The 25,662-nt window shown below is 51.8% G+C and overlaps 1 protein-coding gene across 1 annotated transcript in view; it reads right to left on the bottom strand.

Moving 5' to 3' along the window:
• The window catches only part of plxna3 (plexin A3), a 107,833-nt gene that overhangs the window by 24,471 nt on the left and 57,700 nt on the right, over positions 1-25,662 (bottom strand). The window contains 3 exon segments of the mRNA XM_077001280.1: positions 2,677-2,773; positions 11,177-11,377; positions 13,004-13,019. Coding sequence (XP_076857395.1) covers positions 2,677-2,773; positions 11,177-11,377; positions 13,004-13,019 — 314 coding nt within the window.

Raw genomic sequence — 25,662 nt, forward strand, 5'->3', positions numbered from 1 at the left:
CACATACACTGCATGGACAAAAGTATTAGGATACACCTCTTCATTATCGAATTCAAGTCCCAGTGAGATAAGTGTGTAAAATCAAGCACCTGACCAATCTAATCACTGAATAACTCACTGAATTCACTAAAGACCTTGCTGAATTCACTAATGAGCTCACTGAATTCAAACATGGTACTGTAATAGGACGCCACCATTGGTTTGGTGAGATTTCTCCTCTCTTAGATATTCCACAATCATCCGTGAGTGGTGTTACTGAAAGGTGGATGCATTTAGAAACAGAGACTCAGCCACAAAGTGAAAATGAAATGAAATGTGCCATATTTTGTCAATTGTGATTTTTACACCACAATCGAAATTTGTCCTCCGCTTTTAACCCATCTGTGCAGTTAGAACACACACACACACACACACACACACACACACACACACACACTAGTGATTACTAGGGGGCTGTGGATCACACGTGCCCAGAGCGGTGGGCAGCCCTAGCCCGGCGCCCGGGTAGCAGTTGGGGTTAGGTGCCTTGCTCAAGGGCACCTCAGTCATGGCCTCAGGTCTGGGAATTGAACCCACGACCCTCCAGTCACAAGACCAGTTCTCTAACCGCCAGGCCATGACTGCCCCGTGGGCAGACCACGTACACGTCACAGAACAGGGTGTGTGTTCAAGTTGTAAATGCTCTGCTGACTCAATAACTGCAGTGTAAAAAAAACTCCTAACATCATGCATTAACATCAGCACACTGCACCCCGTGCCTTCATGGGAGGGGTTTCCTTGGGAGGCGTTTCCATGGGAGGCGTTTCCATGAGAGGCGTTTCCATGGGAGGCGTTTCCATGGGAGGCGTTTCCATGGGAGGCGTTTCCATGGGAGGCGTTTCCATGGGAGGCGTTTCCATGGCCGAGCAGCTGCACGCAAGCTTTCCATCACAAAGCACAAGGCCAATGGAATGGATGGAATGCTTCAATATACATTTTGGACAACTCTCTGCTTCCGACATTGTGGGAGCAGTTTGGGGAGGCCCTTTTCTGTTCCAGCATGACTGTGTTGCAGTGCACAAAGCAAAGTCCATAAAGACGTGGTAGGTTGGGTTTGGTGTGGAAGAACTTGAATGGCCCTCAGAGCCCCGACCTCAACACCTTCAAATACATTTGGGATAAACTACAACTAGACTGTGAGTGAGGTCCTCTCCTCAGTGTCTGACCTCTCAGAAGCTCGCCTGGATGAACATGCACAAATTCCCACAGACACAATAAAACCTACTGGAAATTCTTCCCAGAAGAGTGGAGGATGTTACAGCTGTAAAGGGAAACAACTCCATATTAGTGCCTGTGGGTTTAGGATGGGATGATGTCATGCAAGCTCCTGTAGGTGTAATGTGTAGGTGTCCCAACACTTTTGTTCACATAGAGTACAAATACACACACACACATACACACACACACACACACACACACACACACACACACACACACACACACACACACACACACACACACACATCTTCTTGCCAATCCCACAGCTGTGGTGAGGGGGGCAATAGAGACTGCTCTGGTATTGACTTGCTGAGGCCAGGGAGGGGGGAGACTGTTGGACACACCAACAACACACACACACACACACACACACACACACACACACACACACACACACACACACACACACACACACACACACATCCCTCCCTTTAAGCCTCATGCGTAGGGAAGAATTCAGCTCTCAACATTTCACTTTCTTTCTACCTCTCTCTCTTCTCACTCTCTCCTGCTGACTCTCATCTCAGTCTATCACACACACACACACTCTCACCTTCTGTTGAAGGAGGAAGTCTTTGTCTCTGACTGTGGGCCTTTCGCATTGAGCTCTCTCTCTCTCTCTCTCTCTCTCTCTCTCTCTCTCTCTCTCTTTTTCCCCTCTCCCTCTCTCTTTCCCCCTCTCTCTATCCCTATCGTTCTCTCTATCTTTCACACCCTCTTCATTTCTCACTCCTCTCCACACAAAAGGTCAAAAGCTACTGAAGCTCCATCCTCCCTGATATTCCATCAAACTACAACACCCAGCGCTACACACTGAGGGTGAAGGACACACTCAGCCATCTTCCGCAGTAAAATAAAGGCATGAAAAACAAAAATAGACCCAAAGCACCAAGCCATCAATAAAATACTCCACGTAGGATGGGCGGGAATCTTCAGTCCCCGCAGGTGCCTTAGTAGATGGAGAAATCTTATATACATTAAAGATGCATCGAGACCCACCCAATCGCAACACATCTCTGCACTGGAAAAGGGCTGGAGCACTGAATAAACTATGAACATGGAGAGGGAAGTGGTGCTTTAAGTCCACACTCACCTGCTCCACCCTACCACTAGGGGGCCTAACACGTTGCCCGGGGGGGATGATCCTTTGTTCAGTCAGAGCACAGTAGACATATTCTAGGACAGTGTGGCTGCACTGAGCCTCCACTCCTGCAGGTCTAGTGTGTAATCAACGTTTTTCCTCCTCTGAACACTGCTGGATGAACATCTCTGGGGCCTTCCTGACTCTAGTTAAACAGCTTAATTAGATGGAGGCTGGAGAGTTGGGGGCAGAGTGCTATAGGGTGTAGCGCGGGTCCACTACACACCAGCCGTTTGGTGGAGAGCTGTCACGTGACACACTGCAGGCGGACGCCTCACCTCTCATGGACGGGGGTTTGTCGATAGGGAAGTCGCCGTCCCAGACGATGGAGAAGTGCACAGGCAGGTTGTTCATCTCGTTCCCCTCGTACCAGTACTGGGGACACAAAATGAGTCCGTGAGCACCACACTGTCCCATCGCAAATGAAACATTCTAGAAATACACGGTGTGTGTAAATACACTCATATTTTACAAACACATACAGCAGAATTTTGTCATTAAAAAAAATGTGTTACCTGTGTATGGAATATGTCAACAGTCATATTTGATTTGTTACAGATATTTCACATTTGGAAAGAGACCTACAAGATTATGTCTCTCCACCCATTTCCAAATCAATTTCAAAGACAAAAGAGACCCAAACGCGACCCTGGGGCGTGGTCGTGGTTGCCGGGCAGGGACTCTATGGGGTCCTAAGGAAGTGTCTTCACCCGAGGTCACCCGAGGTCAGCCTCCTCATTCCCGCGTAATGGTTTTCATTACAACACAGAAAAGCAAAATCTAACCCAAGTCTGGCACTGCTACTTTAAGTCTGCCCAGTGTGTGATGGAAATGCTCTAGGATGTATTAGCTGAGTAAACAGGCCTGTTTTTCTGTTCTCTGACGCTACAGAGAAGGGTGAGGGGTTTTTGTTTTTTTAGCATTCATTATCGGGAGCAGAGAGAGGATTTGACAGACCAGTGCTGCAGCCTATGGAGAACACGAGAACCGGGAGAGCGCTTTGAATGCCACGTGAGCCGACCGAGCGGACGTGGCCTACCTGCACGCTCACTCGGGCATCGGCGCTGGTGAGAGTCCGTCTGGAGCTCCGGACGCTGTACCACACCACTTTGATTTCCATTTATGGCAAAGCGAACGGCCTGAGAAGCACGGACAGGCCGGGCCCGTCTGCATCACTTGGTAGCCCTTTCTTCACTCAGCCATGCAGCTCACATCAATCATTACACAGCAAGTTTGTGTGTGTGTGTGTGAGAGAGAGAGAGTGAGATGGACTCAAGCCTTCACCAGCTGCCCTGGAGGAAATATCCATGAGGAAGTGGAGCACACCAGGCCCTGCTGGGAGTGAGGAGGGCCCAGATCAGAGCTCCCCCCACCCCCCGCACCCGGCACTCACCCGCCCGGCTCACTTGTAATTGGGGTCAATTATGGATGACCTGTGTGGATGTTTGTGTTAGGGGGGGGTCGGCTGCCATTTCAACATCATCACCTCAGTCTGCAGTATGCAGGGAGATTTTTTTGTCAAGTTTCCAAGAGACGGCCCTGACCAGAGAGGACGTGACAGCTTCTGGAGAGGTGAAGATTTGCAGCTTGGCGGGACTGAAAAAACATTCAGGGCTTCACCAAAAAGCCCAAAATATACCTGAGTCTGAATGAAAAACGGTGGATTCGAAATCCCTGGGGAAAGAGCTGTCCATTACACTGACTATCTGCAATGTGATTCAGGTTTAAATCAAAATATGCTTAAGAATACGGCAAAGGAGAATAAAAAGTGATAACACTATAAAAAACCCCAAATAAATAAATATATATGAAATAGGTCGTTGCCATGCCTAAGCCACGGTGATGAAAGCTACAGCAGAGAGAGAGAGAGAGAGAGAGAGAGAGAGAGAGAGAGAGAGAGAGAGAGAGAGAGAGAGAGAGAGAGAGAGAAAGAGAGAGAGAGAGATTTTGGGCAGTAATATGATGTATTTTCTTGCCTGTTGCCTCCTCTCCAGTGAAAGGCAGGGCAGCTTTGAGGAGATTAGCCGCCGATGCTAAACGAGCCGCAGCCTTTGTGGCGGCCCATACAATACAGCTTATCTGTGCCAGGAGTGAATTGATTTTCTTCAGGCTTGTCTTCCAACAGCATGGTGGTTTTCTGTGAGGAGACAGCCTGGCCCGATTCTGTCAGGACTCTCAGGGAATGACTAGTAAACGACAGCAAGATATTCTTACCTTTAAAACACCCCTCCCTCCGATACCACACAAATCCGCACGCAACCCAAACACGGCAGAAACCACACACACTCACACACACCCACACGAGTATGAACAATAAACACACCATACTGGAAAGTATCAGCAGATAAGAAATCTCTCTGTCATTTTGGTTTCATTTGTACATGTGGGGTTTATTCCGATCCCATTTGCTTGGTGGAATGGAGCAGGCTCCGAGCGCAGGACGTGAGAGCTGAGCTGATTTAAGAGCGTGCTCTTTACAAATGAGAGGCCACACAATCTTCTTATAGCAGCAAAGTTAAAACAACGTCGTGATTTCCGACACTGGGGATGAGGAATAACTGAGCAGAGATACTGACTCAGGCAGAAAATGCAGACACACACACACACACATAAAAACACACACGCAGTCAATTTTCCTTTGCTAAATTAAGCGATTGCAATTAATTCCAATAATGGAACTTGACCTTCAAGCATTAAGTTGGATTTACCTCCTTCAAATATGTTTACTTGAGGGTTAGATAAAAACGACTGTGGCTACGTTTGGCTCCAGTCGGACTTGTTAATGCAGACTCCTCTAAGTGACAGAATGAAAATCAATGGAACTTAATGATGGATGTTTTCCTGTACATTTAATTAAGTTACCAAATGAGGCCAGACTCAGCAGAAAGCCACACGAGTGACGTATGGGAATGCGCCCGTCTCGTGTCTTACTTACCGCTAACCTAATCACCGATTCATATAGGTATCCTGTTATCATGCAACTCCCAGTAATAACAGGATAGAATTTTCTCAGCTGCAGGCCTCATTTCTATAATTGCCTTGCTGAGGAAAAAGGAATTCTGTCACATGACAACAAGGGGACAGGAGTTCTCTGACATGATAATGGTTACAGATGCAACTGAAAATCATATTTGTCCCGGCCAAACCAACTATGATGTGATTTGGCTTGGTTCATTTCCATCTGGAAATAAGGAATGATATCATGACACAGTCTTTAGAGGAGGGATGTAGAACGCTGCCATCGCGGAGTAAAAGAAAGAAAGAAGAGGCAGATCGAGGAGGTGAAGATGAGCAGGAGGAGATGGGCCGTTGCACTTATGTCATCGTAAATGAGGTCGGCGCTCTCGTCTAAGGCAAACCGAAGCATTCTTTCCTCGTGAAGACTACCGTGATTTCAAACGGAACTTTCTGGAATATCACTTACAGGCCTCTTCTCTCATTTAGAGGCCGCAGTTCAGCTGAGGCTGTTTCCAGAGAGTGCTCGCGGCGCCCTGGTTCAGCTAACGTGATGAAACGCACCGGCTCTGCGGTTCGCACTGCCCGTTGGCCTCAGCATTAGCCAATCAGCTCACTCCTACAGAGCCCACCTGCAGCAATGCGGCCATTTCTCGCAGGGTACCGCCGCTATGGTAACCCGGAGGCAGCGGGTGAATCGGAGGATCAGACCCTCCTGCATCAGCGAGGAGACACTCCTACATCTCCGCTGGTGACCGCAGACCTGGTCTGAAACGGCCCGTGTTCTTCTGATGAACATCACAGCTACGAGCAATTTTCACCTTTTTTGTTTTTTTTTCTTTCTCTTTCCTGTTCCACTCCGTGGTGCAGTATAAAACTCTAATGCCTGATTGAGCACTTGATGAGAATAATAGAATAATGAGGGTGAGCTGGTTCAAAAAGCCTGACAAAAATAACATTTAAGTGTTTTTATTCAAAAAGCCTCTGCTAGCCTGCACGGAGGATAATGGGCTTCTTTGTGAAGGCCTCTCTTCATCAAGAGGCTGGTTTAGGACTTGGGCATTGTGTAAAAAAGGTCTCCATGGTACGTTTCCCCGGTAACACGGCCGGTGCCTGTCGCTAAGGGGTCAGCGGCGCTTAGCAACACTTGCGCTTATGGACTCATTTTGGGTATTTTGTTCACCATTTCATGAAGGGAACAACAACAACAAGAAAAAAATGAAATATTAAAATTCTTCGAGTTTGCCGGTGCTTGCTGAAGCCCACTGCGACCGTGACACGTTCATTTCTTTATCATTGACAGAGTGAAGTAATACAACAGCAAAAGCTTGTGATGTTTTCCACTTCCACTAACGCATCTGTCATGCATTTGATTGGCTGGCTGCATCGATGACACGTGCAGACGATGCTAGTGTGCCTGTGATGTGGACGCTACATATCAAAGGTCAGAACAGATGCGACTGAAAGCAGTCACAAGCACATCTCATGTCCGCACCACTGAACCTGCCAATCATCTCCAAAAGGAATGAACAACGCACTGTACACAGACGGTACAACACCGCAACGCTGTGAGAAATAATAAAGAATGTAAAAAATAAAGAAAACCGAGGCCCGGCAGGTTCAGAGAGGAGGTGCTTTTGAGGAAGACTTTGTGATAAAAAACATAACCTACATATAAGTGCTGTTCAAGGCTTTATACTGAGCAAACCTCTGAGATATACCCCTGTGGGTTTTGAGCAATTTAAAGTCTAATCATGTCGTTGACTGTCTCTTAACGTATGTGATAAATCATATATGTCAACATCACCAAAATAATTATTAATCCACTCGTTTCCCTTCAGCGACTGGCACCATTACTCATAATTACACATCTGTGAATCTTCGATTTCTCCCCGAGATTTCTCGCAAAACGCCGAGGGCACTGTCCGTGCTCTCTGCTGCCCCGGGGAGGGTGAAACCACACAACAGCAGTATTGTGACAAGCTGAAAAGGCAGCTGTCTGAGGCCTGGCACAGGCAGAAAGCAGCAAAGAAATTAGTAAGCACACAGGACTGCTTAACTTGATTTTTTTGTCCAACAAAAAAAAGAAAAGGTCGTTACTCCAGTGTGAGCTGGCGACACGGTCTAACGGAGGCCATTTGCATCGACCTAAGAGCAGATCAACTGGCCGTAATCCAACACCAGGGTCTCCGTGGGATTTGGGGGAGGCGGTTCTGCCCTGTTTTCTTCAGCTTGGCCTTTCTGAGCAGACGAAAGCTTCTGAACAGGAGAGCTGAGTAGCATGGCAGCGTTTGTGACTTATTATGGTATGTAATGTGTTTCTGGCTTTACGGGTATAGCCTGGGATAGGTTTACAAAATTGTCACATTTTTGCAGCATTAGCTACAAAACTGCGTTAGATATACTCGGCAACAGCGATATTTTCCCATGTTGCACGCAAGTCACTTGGCTGGCACAGGAATCACTGGATTCACAGCAAAATAATTCACAGAGCTGTAGGCCAGGGCTACAACCACCACCAATACTGTTAAAAACCAACCAAACAAACAAAAAACATATAATTCTCAACTTTTCTTTGTGTAACATTTCACACCCATGCCGCTTTCAATGGCACACTTCACTCCACTTTAAGATTGCCTGTTTAGTTTAGCTAATGGTAGCCATCTATGCAGTTAAACACAAAAGGAGCTTGTTTGATACAATATGCTGGGAGATGTATGTAAAGGGGGGACAGAGCTGATTGATTCTCTGTGTCCATCTGAGGACATTCACAATTTCATTAGCATGGGTTACATGGCCTCAAAGTCACCTGGCCGCGTAGCTCAGCAGAGAGGAAGGGCTGTGTGCCTTGATGGTCAGGATGATTGATTGCTGCTGGCTTGTGCATGTGAGGATGTAGGCATGCGTGTGTGTGTGTGTGTGTGTGTGTGTGTGTGTGTGTGTGTGTGTGTGTGTGTGTGTGTGTGTGCATGCGTGTTTTTCTGTGGGTGCACGACTGGGGTGGGACATACAAGGGGAAGTGAGATGACGATGACACACATTCCCCTGGGAGGCAGTGTAATTTAGGGCATGTCTTTACTGGTGTTGGGCTGCCACTCAGTTCAGAAGAGATGCATGACAAGTGAGCAAAACAGAGGGAGTGAGAGAGAGAATGAGGGAGTGAGAGAACGAGGGAGAAAGAGAGGAAGAAGAGATGACAGCATCTGTATGTGTTGTTTTACTCATAATCAGCCTATCAATTTATCTGTGCATCCCAAGCTCTGAAAGGAGCAGAGAGCAGGCGTAGCCCAGGTAGGGGCGTGTGTGTGTGCGTGTGCGTGTGTGTGTGTGTGTGTGTGTGTGTGTGTGTGTGTGTGTGTGTGTGTGTGGGAAGGGGGGGGGGGGGGGGGGTTGCATGGTTTCCTCCTACAACAGCACAACAGGAAACAGTGGGTGCACACGGACATTCTGTAGCAGCTTGTGAAGGACTGAACGGATGTCCATTATAAAAATACCCCTGCGAATGCTTCTGTGGTGTGTGGTACGGTGCCCAGCACAGGTGGCCTGTTCCCTTGCTTGACTTATTGGATGCGAGACACTTTGGATGTCAGACAGGTTCGCGTGTGTACTCTCATCTTCTCCAAGGACTAGTGGGACTCTGCGTGGCCGTAGTGACTGAGCATCACGGAGGCGGTGGGGTCGGGGTGGGGGTCGGGGGGGGGGGGGGGGGGGGGGGGGGGTCGTGGATCAGGGGCAGATGGAGAGCTGGGTGGATGGAGATGAGTGGAAACAGATGGAGCAGCCCTGACGGCTGTGAGCTGGAGTCGTCCTGCACAGAAGCGGTCCTGTCATCCCGTGAAGCGCGGAGCGATCAATCCCGCCTGAAGGAGCCCACACGTGATCCCGGTGCTCATTGGGAAATTGCCACAGAACATCAATTGTCCTGTCGGAGAACACAGGCGAGGTGGACGACCCCTGACCTCTGGGGGGGTCAAGAGGTCAGAGGGTGCACGATCCACCTCCAGGCAGCGAGGAAGGAGCGCTCTGAATTCTCCCCTTCCTCCCGGTCACACTGTCAGGCCACATTACACAACACATCCAGATCTCGGCTAATTATTTTACAAGACTCCCCGGGGTTACCGTGACAACCAGATGGGTCACAGCCAGGGACCACATGTAGCCACAGCACAAGGAGAGAGAGGGGGGGGGGGGGTGAAAAGAAGATGAAACAGAAAGACAAAGACAGAGAGAATGGAGAACATGGTCAAAGGATGGGGACAGACAAAGAGAAGGATGAGAGTAAGAGACAGTAGGAAATATGACAGAGAGAGAGACAGAGAGAGAAAGAGAAAGAGACAACTGTCTCAATGTCAAACATCTGACGTCCCATTTTTCACTCAAATTGATAAAAAATAAGAATTATGATCTGTCTTTTCCAGGATGATGCTCTCTCTCTCTTTCTCTTTTCTTTCTTTCTCTTTCTCTCTTTCCTGATGATCTGTAGCTCAATGAAAAGTCACCTTGACTCGATCAGAATATTTCCAGCAGACACTTTGTGTCTCTGTAGCCCACCAACTGTCTGCTGTTCTCTGTAGACGGTTTCAGTGCAGCCATATTGTTACTGGGTGAGCTCTAGATCACGAGCCAGGAGATCACAAGCTTACTCACACTTCCTCACGTACCATCTGGGTTTGGCTATACATAAAAAAAATGTGCTGATAAAAAATGTTGATGCTCTCAGGAAGAAAAGAGGCTATATTGATGGCATTGTTTACAAAATAGGAATCATGAGCTATTAGTGCTGGAGGCAGACCTCAAACTCGGGCTCAGGATTCAATCAATACCTGAAAAACAAACCCCCAAAACACTCCAGAGTGTAAAAGCCATTGTAGGATATCAGGGTTTGTTAGAGAAACTCCTCTTTGGTACTTCTACTTCAGAGGAATTAACATATGAAAGATATTAATATTTGACCATTCTTGCACCTGATGATGTACACACACGAAAACAAATATTCATGCACGCTTACACCAGATTATGTTTGAACATTTCCTTTGATATGTTAATTACTCCCAGCATGTCAATTAGCATATCAGAAACATTAGAGCATTCTTACATCTAATAAATTGACCAAAGTCCTTAAAAACAAAACCCATAACAACATGAAACTCGGAAGCAGCTGGGAGTGGCCACCCAGGGCAGGTGTGTGAGGTAGCAGCTCTATGGCCACACCCACCCAGGGTAGGGGTGTGAAGTAGCGGCACCATGGCCACGCCCACGCCCACCCAGGGCAGGGGTGTGAAGTAATGGCACCATGGCCACGCCCACCCAGGGCAGGGGTGTGAGGTAGCGACTCCACGATCACACCCACCCAGGGCAGGGGTGTGAGGTAGCGGCTCCACGGCCACGGCCACCCAGTGCAGTGGTGTGAGGTAGCGGCTCCATGGCCACACCCACCCAGGGCAGGGGTGTGAGGTAGCGGCTCCACGGCCATGCCCACCCAGTGCAGGGGTGTGAGGTAGCGGCTCCACGGCCACGCCCACCCAGTGCAGGGGTGTGAGGTAGCGGCTCCACGGCCACGCCCACCCAGGGCAGGGGTGTGAGGTAGCGGCTCCACAGCCACGCCCACACAGGGCAGGGGTGTGAGGTAGCGGCTCCATGGCCACGCCCACCCAGGGCAGGGGTGTGAGGTAGCGGCTCCACGGCCACGCCCACACAGGGCAGGGGTGTGAGGTAGCGGCTCCACGGCCACGCCCACTCAGAGCAGGGGTGTGAGGTAGCGGCTCCACGGCCACGCCCACTCAGAGCAGGGGTGTGAGGTAGCGGCTCCACGGCCATTCTTACCGACGTGTTCTGGCACTGGATGCACGAGCTGTTGAATCGGACCGCTGGGATGCGCTGAACTTTGCCCTGGATGTTGAACACGCACTCATAGTTCTTCTGACCCGACTGGGGTTGAGGCAGGTTTCGGGCCCGCAGTGTGATTGGCCGAACGAGACCTGCCGGCACCAGGATGTCGCCACTGTGCAGGATCTGAGGGCAGCCCTACGAACGAAAAGACAGAGAAGGATGAAGTGATGAGGGGTCACTAACTCCCCACCACCTCCCACATTTGCTACAGTAATGGCCTCCACACTCGGACTTTAGACATTCATGCTTCCTACCTAAAGAAATACTGCAACTTCAAGTCTGCTGGATAGAGAACAGTAACTAGTGTCTGCTGAAAAGGAACCCTGCCTTGTACTCACAGTCTGACACACACACACTCACACACACATGCTCACACACACACTCACTCATACACACACGCTCACACACACACTCACACTCACACACACACGCTCACACACACACTCACACTCACACGCTCACACACACACTCACACTCACACACACACGCTCACACACACACTCACACTCACACACACACACACACACACACACACACGCTCGCTCACACACACACGAACGGAGCTCCGTCCACTTGAAGGAAGAGGGAGGTCATTAGAGGAGCGATGCTGGTGAAAGGCAGCACACCAGGGCCAGTTAAAGGCAGCACACCAGGGGCAGTTAAAGGCAGCACACCAGGGCCAGTTAAAGGCAGCACACCAGGGGCAGTTAAAGGCAGCACACCAGGGGCAGTTAAAGGCAGCACACCAGGGCCAGTTAAAGGCAGCACACCAGGGCAGTTAAAGGCAGCACACCAGGGGCAGTTAAAGGCAGCACACCAGGGCCAGTTAAAGGCAGCACACCAGGGCCAGTTAAAGGCAGCACACCAGGGGCAGTTAAAGGCAGCACACCAGGGCCAGTTAAAGGCAGCACACCAGGGGCAGTTAAAGGCAGCACACCAGGGGCAGTTAAAGCTCCCCCACCCCCGTCCATGCCCAGTGCCTGGTTCCCAGAGCCGCAGCACGCCACTGAAGCACTAAATGAATATCCTCCTCGCTGCTGTGCAGTGCAGGAATCTAGTGCAGACCTACTGTGAGAACTAGAACAGATCTTCAGTGGGATCTAGAACAGACCTACAGTGGGAGCTAAGGGCAGACCTACAGCAGGTGCTACCACAGATCTACAGGCTTAACGTGTATCATCCATCAAAGCATCAAGTGTCAAGCACTACCCAGGACACTCCATGGACCTGGGTGGACCTCAGAATGGGAGAGAAGTTTGTCCACGAGTGATGGATGGACTGATGGAGCTCACATGACGAGATGTTTCCACCACTGTGGACCACTGCAGTACGCAGATGGGAGATGTTCATGTTGTCATGGCGCCAACAGCCTCAACCTCTTTGCATTCATCAAGCACTTTCGATATAAGATTCCAAACGCTGGTTTACCATCTTACATCACCTTTAGATCAGGGACACACCAATACTGAATTTCCTGGGCCGATACAATTATGAAAATTACCACCTTGCTGATACAGATATTAAGTCATAATTTTATGTTCATACATCTCAAACTCAAACATAGGAAAATCCCCCCAGAAGACGTTGACCTGAGCTCACGGCTCTTGCCGCCTGTCCACTACTCTCCCTTCTGAGCAAATAAAAGGATACACTGTAGATATACGTACGCAAATATACAGACGGTGACCTCACCTATGAGCACATCTCCATTCACAGGTCAGAAAATGACCTTTCACCCAGAACAAATGCGTTCAGCTCACCGGCTCAGAGCTGCAGCTGCTCACACGGGCAGGTGGGAAAAACTCCTCTGGGCCTTTTTAACCAGGCACCTAAACCCCCACCAGCTCCACCCGTGAGGGGCCCTCTTCACACAGGCCCCTGAGTAACCCGACACCGCGCCTGCCCTGGACCCTCTGTCCTCCCTGGCCCAGCTGTGCATTAGAGCATATTTAGCCCGATCTGTTATCCGTTTAACGCCGAACAATAATCACGGAGGCCGTGAGGGTGATCGTCCAGCGGCGGGGCCATAAATCAGGGGGGGGGGGGGGGGGGGGGGGGCGGACGCCCACGCCGGGGGCATGACGCCAGTCCACTGAGCTCCTGTGCCATCCATCTCCGTCCCGGAAGCCCGGTTCGGCCCGCAGGTGGAGCACGAGTGGCGTGATTTACTCCCCTTGGAGACACAGGGGGAGACCCAGGTGGTGTAGAGGGGAGGGGGGAGGCGTGTGATCAGACTGTGATATGACTCCGATTTATCAACATAAATGAACCACCTTTATTTCCGCATCGAGGGAAGGCAGGAAAACGGTGATAGTTAACCCCGGATTAACCCCGGATGAACACCCCGACACCGCTTCTTCAACACAACACAGATTTTGTGTCATCAGCCCTTTTTTAAGGACAAACAGCCAGGGTGTTTTACTGATTAGACTAAATACCATACTTTAATTAAAGAGGGAATAGCCAGATCCATCATTACAGAGAACCGGCATGGCTGACTGGCACATTTCGTCTGCCGGGATCGTTTTTAGCCATTAACGTGTTACATATGGCACAACATAGTGTGCAAGTCGTCCGAGTGCGCTCGGAGGTATCGCATGAGACAACTGGAGCAGGAGAACAGGCGTTGGCACAGGAGGGGAGCGCAGACAGCAACAGTGTGAGACGTGGGGAGGAGGAGAGAGAAACACAGAGAGAAAGAAGAAAGGAAGAGAGATAATAATGGAGAGAACAAAAGAGAAGAGAAAAAAAAACGTGTGTGTGTGTGTGTGCGCATGAGAGAGAGAGAGAGAGAGAGAGAGAGAGAGAGAGAGAGAGAGAGAGAGAGAGATTAATGGAAAACGTATTTGTGCGACCCATTTCGTACTTGGCCCAGTGCGCTCACTCGAGTGAGCTACACGAGGGTTCTCAGGTCCGTACAGGCCCTTTCAGAGCACGCTCACAAGAGGAGGATTCAAGGAGAAGAGAGAAATGCGAGTAAAAATTAAAATCCACACAGCAGCCCAATAACAGATTGTAGTTATAGAAATTTAGCACAGGTGAGTCCACTAATGGACCATAATGGACTTTTCATCAAGTTTCCCCCTTTTTTGAAAATGGGACACAGCTGCTCCATATCATCTGTCCCTCTGAAAAAGTTTGGCCAGATTAGATCATTAGTTCCATCCTGGTTGGTAATTTTCTAAATAAATCTTTTTTTTTAAAGCCCTCTTGATAATTCATCTTTCCATAACTAATATATCAAGGCTGTTGCACGCACACGCACGCTCGCACGCGCGAGACGAAGAGGAGGAGACTGGCGTCAGCGCGCAGACAGACGGTGTCTCGGCATACGTGTGTTTTATCTGCCGGGGCACGACGCTACGCTTGAAGCATAATTAAACGGGAACTACAGAACGGCCGTTGTCTCTCTACATAAACCCTGCTATTTATCATTGAATATAAACAGAGCTGGCAGAGGGCCGCGTCATCGTTAATCCGATTCAGGACGTTTCGCCCGGGCGTCCGTGTTCGTTGGCGTCCCGTGGCTGATGAAGTGTCCCGCCGTGTGTCCTGTCGACTCTGTCCACTGTGTCGTCTGTGGGAGGTAGACCCGAGAGCCTCCTGAAGATTGCTTTTAAGCACCACTCTCTTAATGTCAACTCACCTCGTTTTCATTAACGAGCTGCAATAGGCAGTTAATGATGAATTAAAGAACTGCAGGACAAGAGTGTTTGCTGAATGCAATTTAAAGGTTACAGATAAAGTGAAGGGCTTGTTAATATGGGAGGAAGATGAGAACAGGCTGGGTGCGCATGCCGATTACACACCGCCCACCCTTAAACAACCAGGGCGATTTGGTTGGTGGACTGTGGCAGTACCCACCAATAAGGGCTGAGACAGGCCTCACATGCTCTTAAACTTATACTGAAACCTCAGTGCAAAGCAATACGCTAGTGATGGGGAATTTCGGCTCTTTTTAGTGAGCCGGAGCTTTTGGCTCAGCTCCTCATAAAGAGTCGGCTCTTTCGGCTCCCAAATGGCTCCTTATTTGAGGGGGGTGGCGAACGTAATTTGTTGAGCGGGGGGTGGGGGGTGGCCAACGTACTTTGTTGACCTTTGGTTCTTAGAGGGGAACCGGATCGGTCGCGACCAGTGTTGGGCACGTTACTTTAAAAAAGTAATTAGTTATAGTTACTCACTACTTGTTCAAAAAAGTAACTGAGTTAGTAACTGAATTACTCTATAATAAAAGTAACTCGTTACCAGGGAAAGTAACTATTTGCGTTACAATTTTAAAAAGGTTATATGCCAATTAATAAAGTTTTTTTTTTTAAAGCAGTTTTCACAGTCAGTTGAAATGAGTAGATCAGAAAATTGTTTAACTTTTGATATTTATTGCACATCCACAGACCAGTGCAGGATAAAATCCTTTAAAATCCCAAATCTTTGAAAAAAAAAAAAGCAAAAGTAAACAGTTACACTATATAAAGTGCATTTACATCTATGAAATTAAATTAAATTCTCTCAACCTGAGACAACTGGTTTGTTTACAACAGAAGTAAACTTAACAATAAAACCTCTATTCTTAATTAAATAAATCAAATACCCAGTCTGGTAGACATTCAGGAACTTCAAGTATTTTCTTATATAATGTTTATATCGCATTGAAAGTTCTAGTTTTCTTCGGCTTGCACCTGACGCCATTTCGGCCTCTTCTCCGTTTGTGTTGTGTCACTCGCGTGCTTCGGCGCGCGTGTAAAAACACTGGCTCTGATTGGCTATCATAACGCTGCCTTAGCCAATCGCTTACTGACTTGTTAAGTTAAACAGGTGTTACACCGAGAACTGTAACCTATCGGGATCTGTTACTCCTCACTAGCCTGGGCAGCGGTCCACTCGCATTAGTATATCAATATATAGTAACGCACCGCTTTTAATGACCAGTAACGTAAACGGCGTTGTAACGACAGGAAAAGTAACTAATTATATTATCCCGTTACTGACAAAATGATGACGTTACCAATAACGGCGTTATTCGCAACACTGGTCGTGACCGACACATCACTACAATACCACACTCTGTGAAACAATGGCCACAGAAAAGATGTTCAACCAAACCCACTGTATACGGTACCAGGTGAGCAGTTTTGGGCAGCTTCAGGTACACTGGCTAGATCCAAAATGGCTCCCTGTACACAAACTAGTGGCACTATGTAGCGCATAACCCCATGTGCCTTAAAAGAAGCCATTTTGAATGGCTTAGGCCCAGGCTGCTGCAGTCCTGCTGAGTTGCGAGGGCGCGCTGGTAACTGGATCTAGCTCGGAGGACAGCTGCCTCATCCCTCACTAGGCCCTTTCCCTAATACTGATTAGCACCCCATTACCAGAGGCCTGCTGGCTAACTGCCTGTTGACAGTCCCTCCATTAACCCTTATAGTGAACAGGCCAGTTATCAAACAGCTAAGCACTTTTGTCTGTTGAAACATTAAAAGCTTGTGCAAGTGGGAGAGGGGGGACAAAAAAAGTCATGTTATACACACACACACACACACACACACACACACACACACACACACACACACACACACACACACACACACACACACACACATGCACACACACACACCCCCCACACAGACAAACAAACCCGGAATCCAATCTTTCACTACTGGCACACCAGAGAGGAAAAAAAACGACTGGCTGCTTACACAAATTCTCCTACAGGCAATTGCTTGGTCACTCACTTCATTTCTCTCACTTCTCCATCTCTTCCTCCCCTCTAATCCCTTTTTCAGTCTCCATATGCCATAATCCATGAAATATGCTCCCATCCCTCAGCAGGGGAAGAGAGAGAGAGAGACAGTGAGAGAGAGAGAGGGTCTCATCCCAGCTCCAAACCATATGGGAACCGCTCCAATTAAAAATGTTACATGATATGTTTGAGTCACACTCTTTGGGGGAAGTTGTTTGTGGTGTCGCAGCTAAACAGACTCCAGCGTGATGCCTTGCGCTGTGGTAAAGGCCTGGGCCGCTGTTAGCCCTTCAGCCATGAACGCTAGCGCAGCTAACGGCTCTGCTAGCTGGGAGGAGCTCACCCGCTCTCATTAGCACAGTGTTAACCGTCCCGTGATAGCTTTCATTTATTATTAACCATGTTAGCATTTTTTTTTTGGTAATTGCTGCATTAGGTACACTTTTAAGGTCGGCAGAAGCACTTTATTTTCTGCAGTGGTATCAGGGTGTTGTGCTATGTCTATGTGGATATGAGATTTGAGTTTGAGTAGCGCACTCTGCAGTAAGAAAGAAAATGGCAAACCTCACTACGTCTATGCTGATATTTGATTCGCTGGAAGATTTATACATGTGGTTGGGCTTTATATCTGAAGCGTGCTTGTCCCGTTCCAAGCGGCCGGGAAGAGAACCGTTTATGAGCTGCTGCTTGTCCAGTCAATACAGTCCCATAGAAACCAAGACTACATGAACACTGACTAATAAATGTCAGCCTGGACGTCACAGACGAATACAAAAAGCCTGCAGTGAAACTGTGAAAATGGTCAAGATGCTGGTTGCATGGTCCTCACAAGCAGATATATGAAACACAGATGCACTGAAGTTGAAACACAAGACCTTGTTATGCTGAACGGGTTTAGCATTGCTCACTTTTTTAAATGTTTTGCTTTTTTCCCCCCCAGTCACCCTCACTTAGAGGCGCCACAGGTTCTGCTTCTTAAAACGTGATCCGTGAGCCTCTTATCTGAGGAGAGGTAGCTGGATCCTGAACCCAAGCTTAACTGCGCTGGCAGAAAAAAAGTGTTTGCTAATGTAAAACCAAAGATAGCTTATCACCACTGGCTGGCATGAGAGAGTGAGTAGACCCAGCATGTGAGAGTGACAGAGAGAGAGAGAGAGAGAGAGAGAGAGAGAGAGAGAGAGAGAGAGAGAGAGAGAGAGAGAGAGCGGGATGGACAGAGAAGGAGGAGAAAGGCTTGGGTCTGGTCAGCCAACTGGCCGGCGGGTCGTGGAGGCGCTAGGCTCACTGGGGCTTTTTCATCAGCCCAGAGGACAAAGCAAGCGGGGCTGTGGAAAGGCTGGCTGCTGACAGACGCCCGCCGTGTCACTTCCTGCGCAGCCGGGGCGTCCGGCGGTGGAGGAGCTCAGTCGCTAGAGCACTTCCTGCTGAGCTAATGGCTCCAGTGTCACTCATCCCACAATTAATTACCTCTGGGCACCATGAGTTAATGAAAAAGCTGCCCCACTGAGACTGGGAGGGGGGAGAGTGGGGGGGAGGGGTGTAGGAGAGGAGAGAAGGAGAGCGTGTGATAAAAGTTAGGGACAGTGAGTGGAGGAGACCGTAGAAGAGGTGAGAAAAGGAAGAAAAACGGAGGTTGAAATGAGGACATAGAAGTCAGGACAGAGTAGGAAGGCGAGAGAGGAGGAGAGACACAGACGGAGACAAGGGGAGAAAGAGGGAAGGAAAGAAAGAGAAGAGGGGAGAGACAGAGGAAGGGAGACAGACAGGATGGAAGAGAGAGAGAAAGCTGAGGCATAAAAGATGTAGAGGAGTGTTTGATCATTAGGGCTCTCTCTGGGAAAAGGACAGTGTGTGTGTGTGTGTGTGTGTGTGTGTGTGTGTGTGTGTGTGTGTGTGTGTGTGTGTGTGTGTGTGTGTGTGTGTGTGTGTGTGTGTGTGTGTGTGTGTATGTATGCTCTTAACCATTAGTCTCAATGATCCTCTCCCTGCAGGGCTGCACTTTAAGGTTAAACATCTACATGAGCTAATTAAGCTGTGTGTAATGACGGTCGCTCTGGAAAGGGCGAATGTTACAGTACTCCGGCTGTGCTGTCCGTCAAGCCCGATTCACCAGGGCCACCTTGCGCTTCCGAGAGCAACGACGTTTCTGAGGCGGCACAAGGGGAAGCTTCAGCATGCCTGAAGGCGGCCGGCCGGACCGTTAGCCGTCTGCGCTAGCAGCACGGAGCAGTCGTGGGTAAATACAGTTGTGGAAGTGGGAGAGGTGGTGAAAAACGAAACCTGTCTGGGAGAAGAAGCCGAGGCTTTGATGGTGGCTAGCAGGAGGCCAGAGGTGATGGTGGAAAAACAATGTCAAAGCGTCCGGCGGGGATAAATCTGGGGCCGTCCGCTGAATCTGCCCTACATCCTTATTCCGCCGAGACTCACTCCTGTCATAAAGTTTTATATGTCAGGACAGGAAGCTCCCGTTCAGGGGCCTGGGGAGACGCCACTCGTTCACTCTTCACTCATGACTGCGTCTGGGTTAAAACGAAGACGTTTTAGAGGCTGTTTACGGCTCGGTGCGCTCCAAACCTGGCCCGTTCTGCAGCGGAGCGTCTCTCGGGCGTGTGGTGAGGAGAAGCTCTTCGCAACGGAGCGTCCGCGTGCAGGGGTCAGAAAGCCGTCCTCTCAGACGTGAGCTCTCAGGAGCAGACACCTCAGGAAGACGCTGCAGGCTTGCCACCGGCTAGAATCAAACCAACTCCACGCTCTCGTGCGGAAACAGCGACTTTTAATGATGCACAAGCACAGCTCTGATTGTTACGCCCTCTGGCAGCTGAGCTCCAGACGGGTTATAGGCAGAACATAAAGATTGGTGGTGGATCTAATTGGCTGCGTGAAGGTCAGAGAATGTACGCGAGGAAAGGAGGAATTTCGGGACGCAGGCAAACGAGTGTGTCCGTCAACAGGCCAGCATATGTTCCAATCCGGCAGGGAATCGGCAAGAATGGAGAGGAAGGGCCTTGTGTCGGAGTGTGAAGGCAGTCTGGGCACGAACCTCGGTCACAAGCTGCACTCTCACTCTCTCCCATTGACACACTCACTCCCTCTCTCCTTCTCCCTCTCACACTCTCTCCCTCTCTCCTTCTCCCTCTCACACTCTCTTGCTCTCACTCTCACTCTCTTTCACACTCTCTCCCTCTCCATCTCTCTCCCTCTCACACTCTCTCCTTCTCTCCTTCTTCCTCTCACACTCTCTCCCTCTCCATCTCTCATCCTCTCTCCCTCTCTCACTCTCCCTTTCCCTCTCTCACACTCTCTCCCTCTCCATCTCTCAACCTCTCTCCCTCTCTCACTCTCCCTTTCCCTCTCTCACACTCTCTCCCTCTCCATCTCTCATCCTCTCTCCCTCTCTCACTCTCCCTTTCCCTCTCTCACACTCTCTCCCTCTCCATCTCTCAACCTCTCTCATTCTCTCCCTCTCTCACTTACAGGCGACACTCTTGCATTCTTGCTCTCTCCCTCTCGTACCAACCGCACACACCCCCCCTCTCTCTCTCCCTCTCGTACCAACCGCACACACCCCCCCTCTCTCTCTCCCTCTCGTACCAACCGCACACACCCCCCCCCCTCTCTCTCTCCCTCTCGTACCAACCGCACACCCCCCCCCTCTCTCTCTCCCTCTCGTACCAACCGCACACCCCCCCCCTCTCTCCCTCTCGTACCAACCGCACACACCCCCCCCTCTCTCTCCCTCTCGTACCAACCGCACACACCCCCCCCCCCCTCTCTCTCTCCCTCTCGTACCAACCGCACACCCCCCCCCCTCTCTCTCTCCCTCTCGTACCAACCGCACACACCCCCCTCTCTCTCTCCCTCTCGTACCAACCGCACACACCCCCCCCCTCTCTCTCCCTCTCGTACCAACCGCACACACCCCCCCCCCTCTCTCTCCCTCTCGTACCAACCGCACACACCCCCCCCCCTCTCTCTCTCCCTCTCGTACCAACCGCACACACACCCCCCCCTCTCTCTCCCTCTCGTACCAACCGCACACACCCCCCCCCCCTCTCTCTCTCCCTCTCGTACCAACCGCACACACCCCCCCCTCTCTCTCTCCCTCTCGTACCAACCGCACACACCCCCCCCTCTCTCTCTCCCTCTCGTACCAACCGCACACCCCCCCCCCTCTCTCTCTCCCTCTCGTACCAACCGCACACCCCCCCCTCTCTCCCTCTCGTACCAACCGCACACACCCCCCCCCTCTCTCTCCCTCTCGTACCAACCGCACACACCCCCCCCTCTCTCTCTCCCTCTCGTACCAACCGCACACACCCCCCCCCCCCTCTCTCTCCCTCTCGTACCAACCGCACACACCCCCCCCCTCTCTCTCCCTCTCGTACCAACCGCACACACCCCCCCCTCTCTCTCTCCCTCTCGTACCAACCGCACACCCCCCCCCTCTCTCTCTCCCTCTCGTACCAACCGCACACCCCCCCCCTCTCTCCCTCTCGTACCAACCGCACACACCCCCCCCCTCTCTCTCTCCCTCTCGTACCAACCGCACACACCCCCCCCCTCTCTCTCTCCCTCTCGTACCAACCGCACACCCCCCCCCTCTCTCTCTCCCTCTCGTACCAACCGCACACCCCCCTCTCTCTCTCCCTCTCGTACCAACCGCACACACCCCCCCTCTCTCTCTCCCTCTCGTACCAACCGCACACCCCCCCCCTCTCTCTCTCCCTCTCGTACCAACCGCACACACCCCCCCCCCTCTCTCTCTCCCTCTCGTACCAACCGCACACACCCCCCCCTCTCTCTCCCTCTCGTACCAACCGCACACACCCCCCCCTCTCTCTCTCCCTCTCGTACCAACCGCACACACCCCCCCCTCTCTCTCTCCCTCTCGTACCAACCGCACACCCCCCCCCCTCTCTCCCTCTCGTACCAACCGCACACACCCCCCCTCTCTCTCTCCCTCTCGTACCAACCGCACACACCCCCCCCCCCTCTCTCTCCCTCTCGTACCAACCGCACACACCCCCCCCTCTCTCTCTCCCTCTCGTACCAACCGCACACACACCCCCCCCTCTCTCTCCCTCTCGTACCAACCGCACACACCCCCCCCCCTCTCTCTCCCTCTCGTACCAACCGCACACACCCCCCCCCTCTCTCTCTCCCTCTCGTACCAACCGCACACACCCCCCCCTCTCTCTCTCCCTCTCGTACCAACCGCACACACACCCCCCCCCCTCTCTCTCTCCCTCTCGTACCAACCGCACACACACCCCCCCCCCCTCTCTCTCTCCCTCTCGTACCAACCGCACACACCCCCCCCCCCCTCTCTCCCTCTCGTACCAACCGCACACACCCCCCTCTCTCTCTCCCTCTCGTACCAACCGCACACACCCCCCCCCTCTCTCTCTCCCTCTCGTACCAACCGCACACCCCCCCCCCCTCTCTCTCCCTCTCGTACCAACCGCACACACCCCCCCCCCTCTCTCTCTCCCTCTCGTACCAACCGCACACACCCCCCCCCTCTCTCTCTCCCTCTCGTACCAACCGCACACACACCCCCCCCTCTCTCTCTCCCTCTCGTACCAACCGCACACACCCCCCCCCTCTCTCTCTCCCTCTCGTACCAACCGCACACACCCCCCCTCTCTCTCTCCCTCTCGTACCAACCGCACACACCCCCCTCTCTCTCTCTCCCTCTCGTACCAACCGCACACCCCCCCCCCTCTCTCTCTCCCTCTCGTACCAACCGCACACACACCCCCCCCCTCTCTCTCTCCCTCTCGTACCAACCGCACACCCCCCCCCTCTCTCTCCCTCTCGTACCAACCGCACACACCCCCCCCTCTCTCTCTCCCTCTCGTACCAACCGCACACACCCCCCCCCTCTCTCTCTCCCTCTCGTACCAACCGCACACACACCCCCCCCCTCTCTCTCTCCCTCTCGTACCAACCGCACACACCCCCCCCCTCTCTCTCTCCCTCTCGTACCAACCGCACACACCCCCCCCCCCTCTCTCCCTCTCGTACCAACCGCACACACCCCCCCCCCTCTCTCTCTCCCTCTCGTACCAACCGCACACACCCCCCTCTCTCTCTCCCTCTCGTACCAACCGCACACACCCCCCCCCCTCTCTCTCTCCCTCTCGTACCAACCGCACACACCCCCCCCCCTCTCTCTCTCCCTCTCGTACCAACCGCAACCCCCCCCCCCCCCTCTCTCTCTCCCTCTCGTACCAACCGCACACACCCCCCCCCCCTCTCTCTCTCCCTCTCGTACCAACCGCACACCCCCCCCTCTCTCTCTCCCTCTCGTACCAACCGCACACACCCCCCCTCTCTCTCTCCCTCTCGTACCAACCGCACACACCCCCCCCCTCTCTCTCTCCCTCTCGTACCAACTGCACACACCCCCCCCCCCTCTCTCTCTCCCTCTCGTACCAACCGCACACACCCCCCCCTCTCTCTCTCCCTCTCGTACCAACCGCACACACCCCCCCCCCTCTCTCTCTCCCTCTTGTACCAACCGCACACACCCCCCCCCCCTCTCTCTCTCCCTCTCGTACCAACCGCACACACACCCCCCCCTCTCTCTCTCCCTCTCGTACCAACCGCACACACCCCCCCTCTCTCTCTCCCTCTCGTACCAACCGCACACACCCCCCCTCTCTCTCTCCCTCTCGTACCAACCGCACACACCCCCCCCTCTCTCTCTCCCTCTCGTACCAACTGCACACACCCCCCCCCCCTCTCTCTCTCCCTCTCGTACCAACCGCACACACCCCCCCCCTCTCTCTCTCCCTCTCGTACCAACCGCACACACCCCCCCCCTCTCTCTCTCCCTCTTGTACCAACCGCACACACCCCCCCCCCTCTCTCTCTCCCTCTTGTACCAACCGCACACACCCCCCCCCCTCTCTCTCTCCCTCTCGTACCAACCGCACACACCCCCCCCTCTCTCTCTCCCTCTCGTACCAACCGCACACACCCCCCCCTCTCTCTCTCCCTCTCGTACCAACCGCACACACCCCCCCCCCTCTCTCTCTCCCTCTTGTACCAACCGCACACACCCCCCCCCCCCTCTCTCTCTCCCTCTTGTACCAACCGCACACACCCCCCCCCCTCTCTCTCTCCCTCTCGTACCAACCGCACACACCCCCCCCCCTCTCTCTCTCCCTCTCGTACCAACCGCACACACCCCCCCCCCTCTCTCTCTCCCTCTCGTACCAACCGCACACACCCCCCCCCCTCTCTCTCTCCCTCTCGTACCAACCGCACACACCCCCCCCTCTCTCTCTCCCTCTCTGCAATGTGTGCAATGGAAAGATGAGAGGAAAGAGGGAACAAGAGTCAGAAGAATCAGCAAAGGGGTGGGGGAATGAAAGAGAGATATAGTGTGAGAAGGTGAGAGAGAGAGAGAGAGAGAGAGAGAGAGAGAGAGAGAGAGAGAGAGGCAGCAGCACTGGCAGGTTTCTAGCAGATTAGAATGGGGACTGGCTATGGAGCTAAGTGAGTCTCTCACATAAAGACACACACACACACACACACACACACACACACATACACACATACACACACACGCACACACACACACACACACACACACACACACACACACACACACACACACACACACATACACACACACACACACACACACACACACACACACACACACACACACATACACACACACGCACACGCACAGTCACATGCACAGGCACACAGGTTGCTGGCTTAGGAGCCTGCAATACATCATACGTCATCATACAAGAGCAGAGACAGCTCTCCCTCCAGGCTTGAGAGAGGAGGGCAAAATAAGGCCCAGGTGGAGGAGAGAGGACGTCACACGCGTCCCGCCCAGAGGAACACACAGCTGTGGTTCTGGCCCCCTCTCCTTATGAGACAGGCCTGTCCAATCCCAGCCAGGGCATACGATACAGCTCCCAAACAGGGGGAGGTAGACAGTGTGTGTGTGTGTGTGTGTGTGTGTGTGTGTGTGTGTGTGTGTGTGTGTGTGTAGGATCTCTTGGCTTCTCCACCACACTTCCCTCCATTATCAACACTGGATGACTCACCACTTTCCGCTGACTAACTCTTTTCTTGAGTGAGAGAAAGGGAGGGAGGTAAGGAGGGAGAGAGAGAGGGGAGGGGGAGAACTGAGGGATGGAGTTGAGAAAGATAAGAAGATTGTCAGGTCTACTGGAGGTGTGCAGAGATATCCAGAGAGGGAGAGACACGCACACAGAGGGGGAGACAGAGAGATAGAGACACATACACACACAGAGGGAGAGACAGAGAGAGAGAGAGACACATACACACAGAGTGAGAGAGAGAGAGAGAGAGAGAGAGAGAAACACAGAGCGAGACACACAGACAGACTCACACATACGAACAAACACACACCCAGAAGGTATAGACGGAGAGGGAGAGAAACACACACTGATAGAGTCAGTAAGAGACACACAGAGGGAGAGACAGAGAGATACATACAGAGAGATACATACAGAGAGACAGACAGACACACACACACACACACACATATACAGAGGGAGAGACAGAGAGAGACACACACAGAGAAGGAGACAGAGAGACACACAGACAGGGAGAGACAGAGAGATACATACAGAGAGACACACAGACAGGGAGAGACAGAGAGGGTGTGTCCAGAAAGGCGTGTCTCAGTGC

Source organism: Brachyhypopomus gauderio, chromosome 4, assembly GCF_052324685.1.
Source record: "Brachyhypopomus gauderio isolate BG-103 chromosome 4, BGAUD_0.2, whole genome shotgun sequence".
NCBI classification, from domain to species: domain Eukaryota; kingdom Metazoa; phylum Chordata; class Actinopteri; order Gymnotiformes; family Hypopomidae; genus Brachyhypopomus; species Brachyhypopomus gauderio.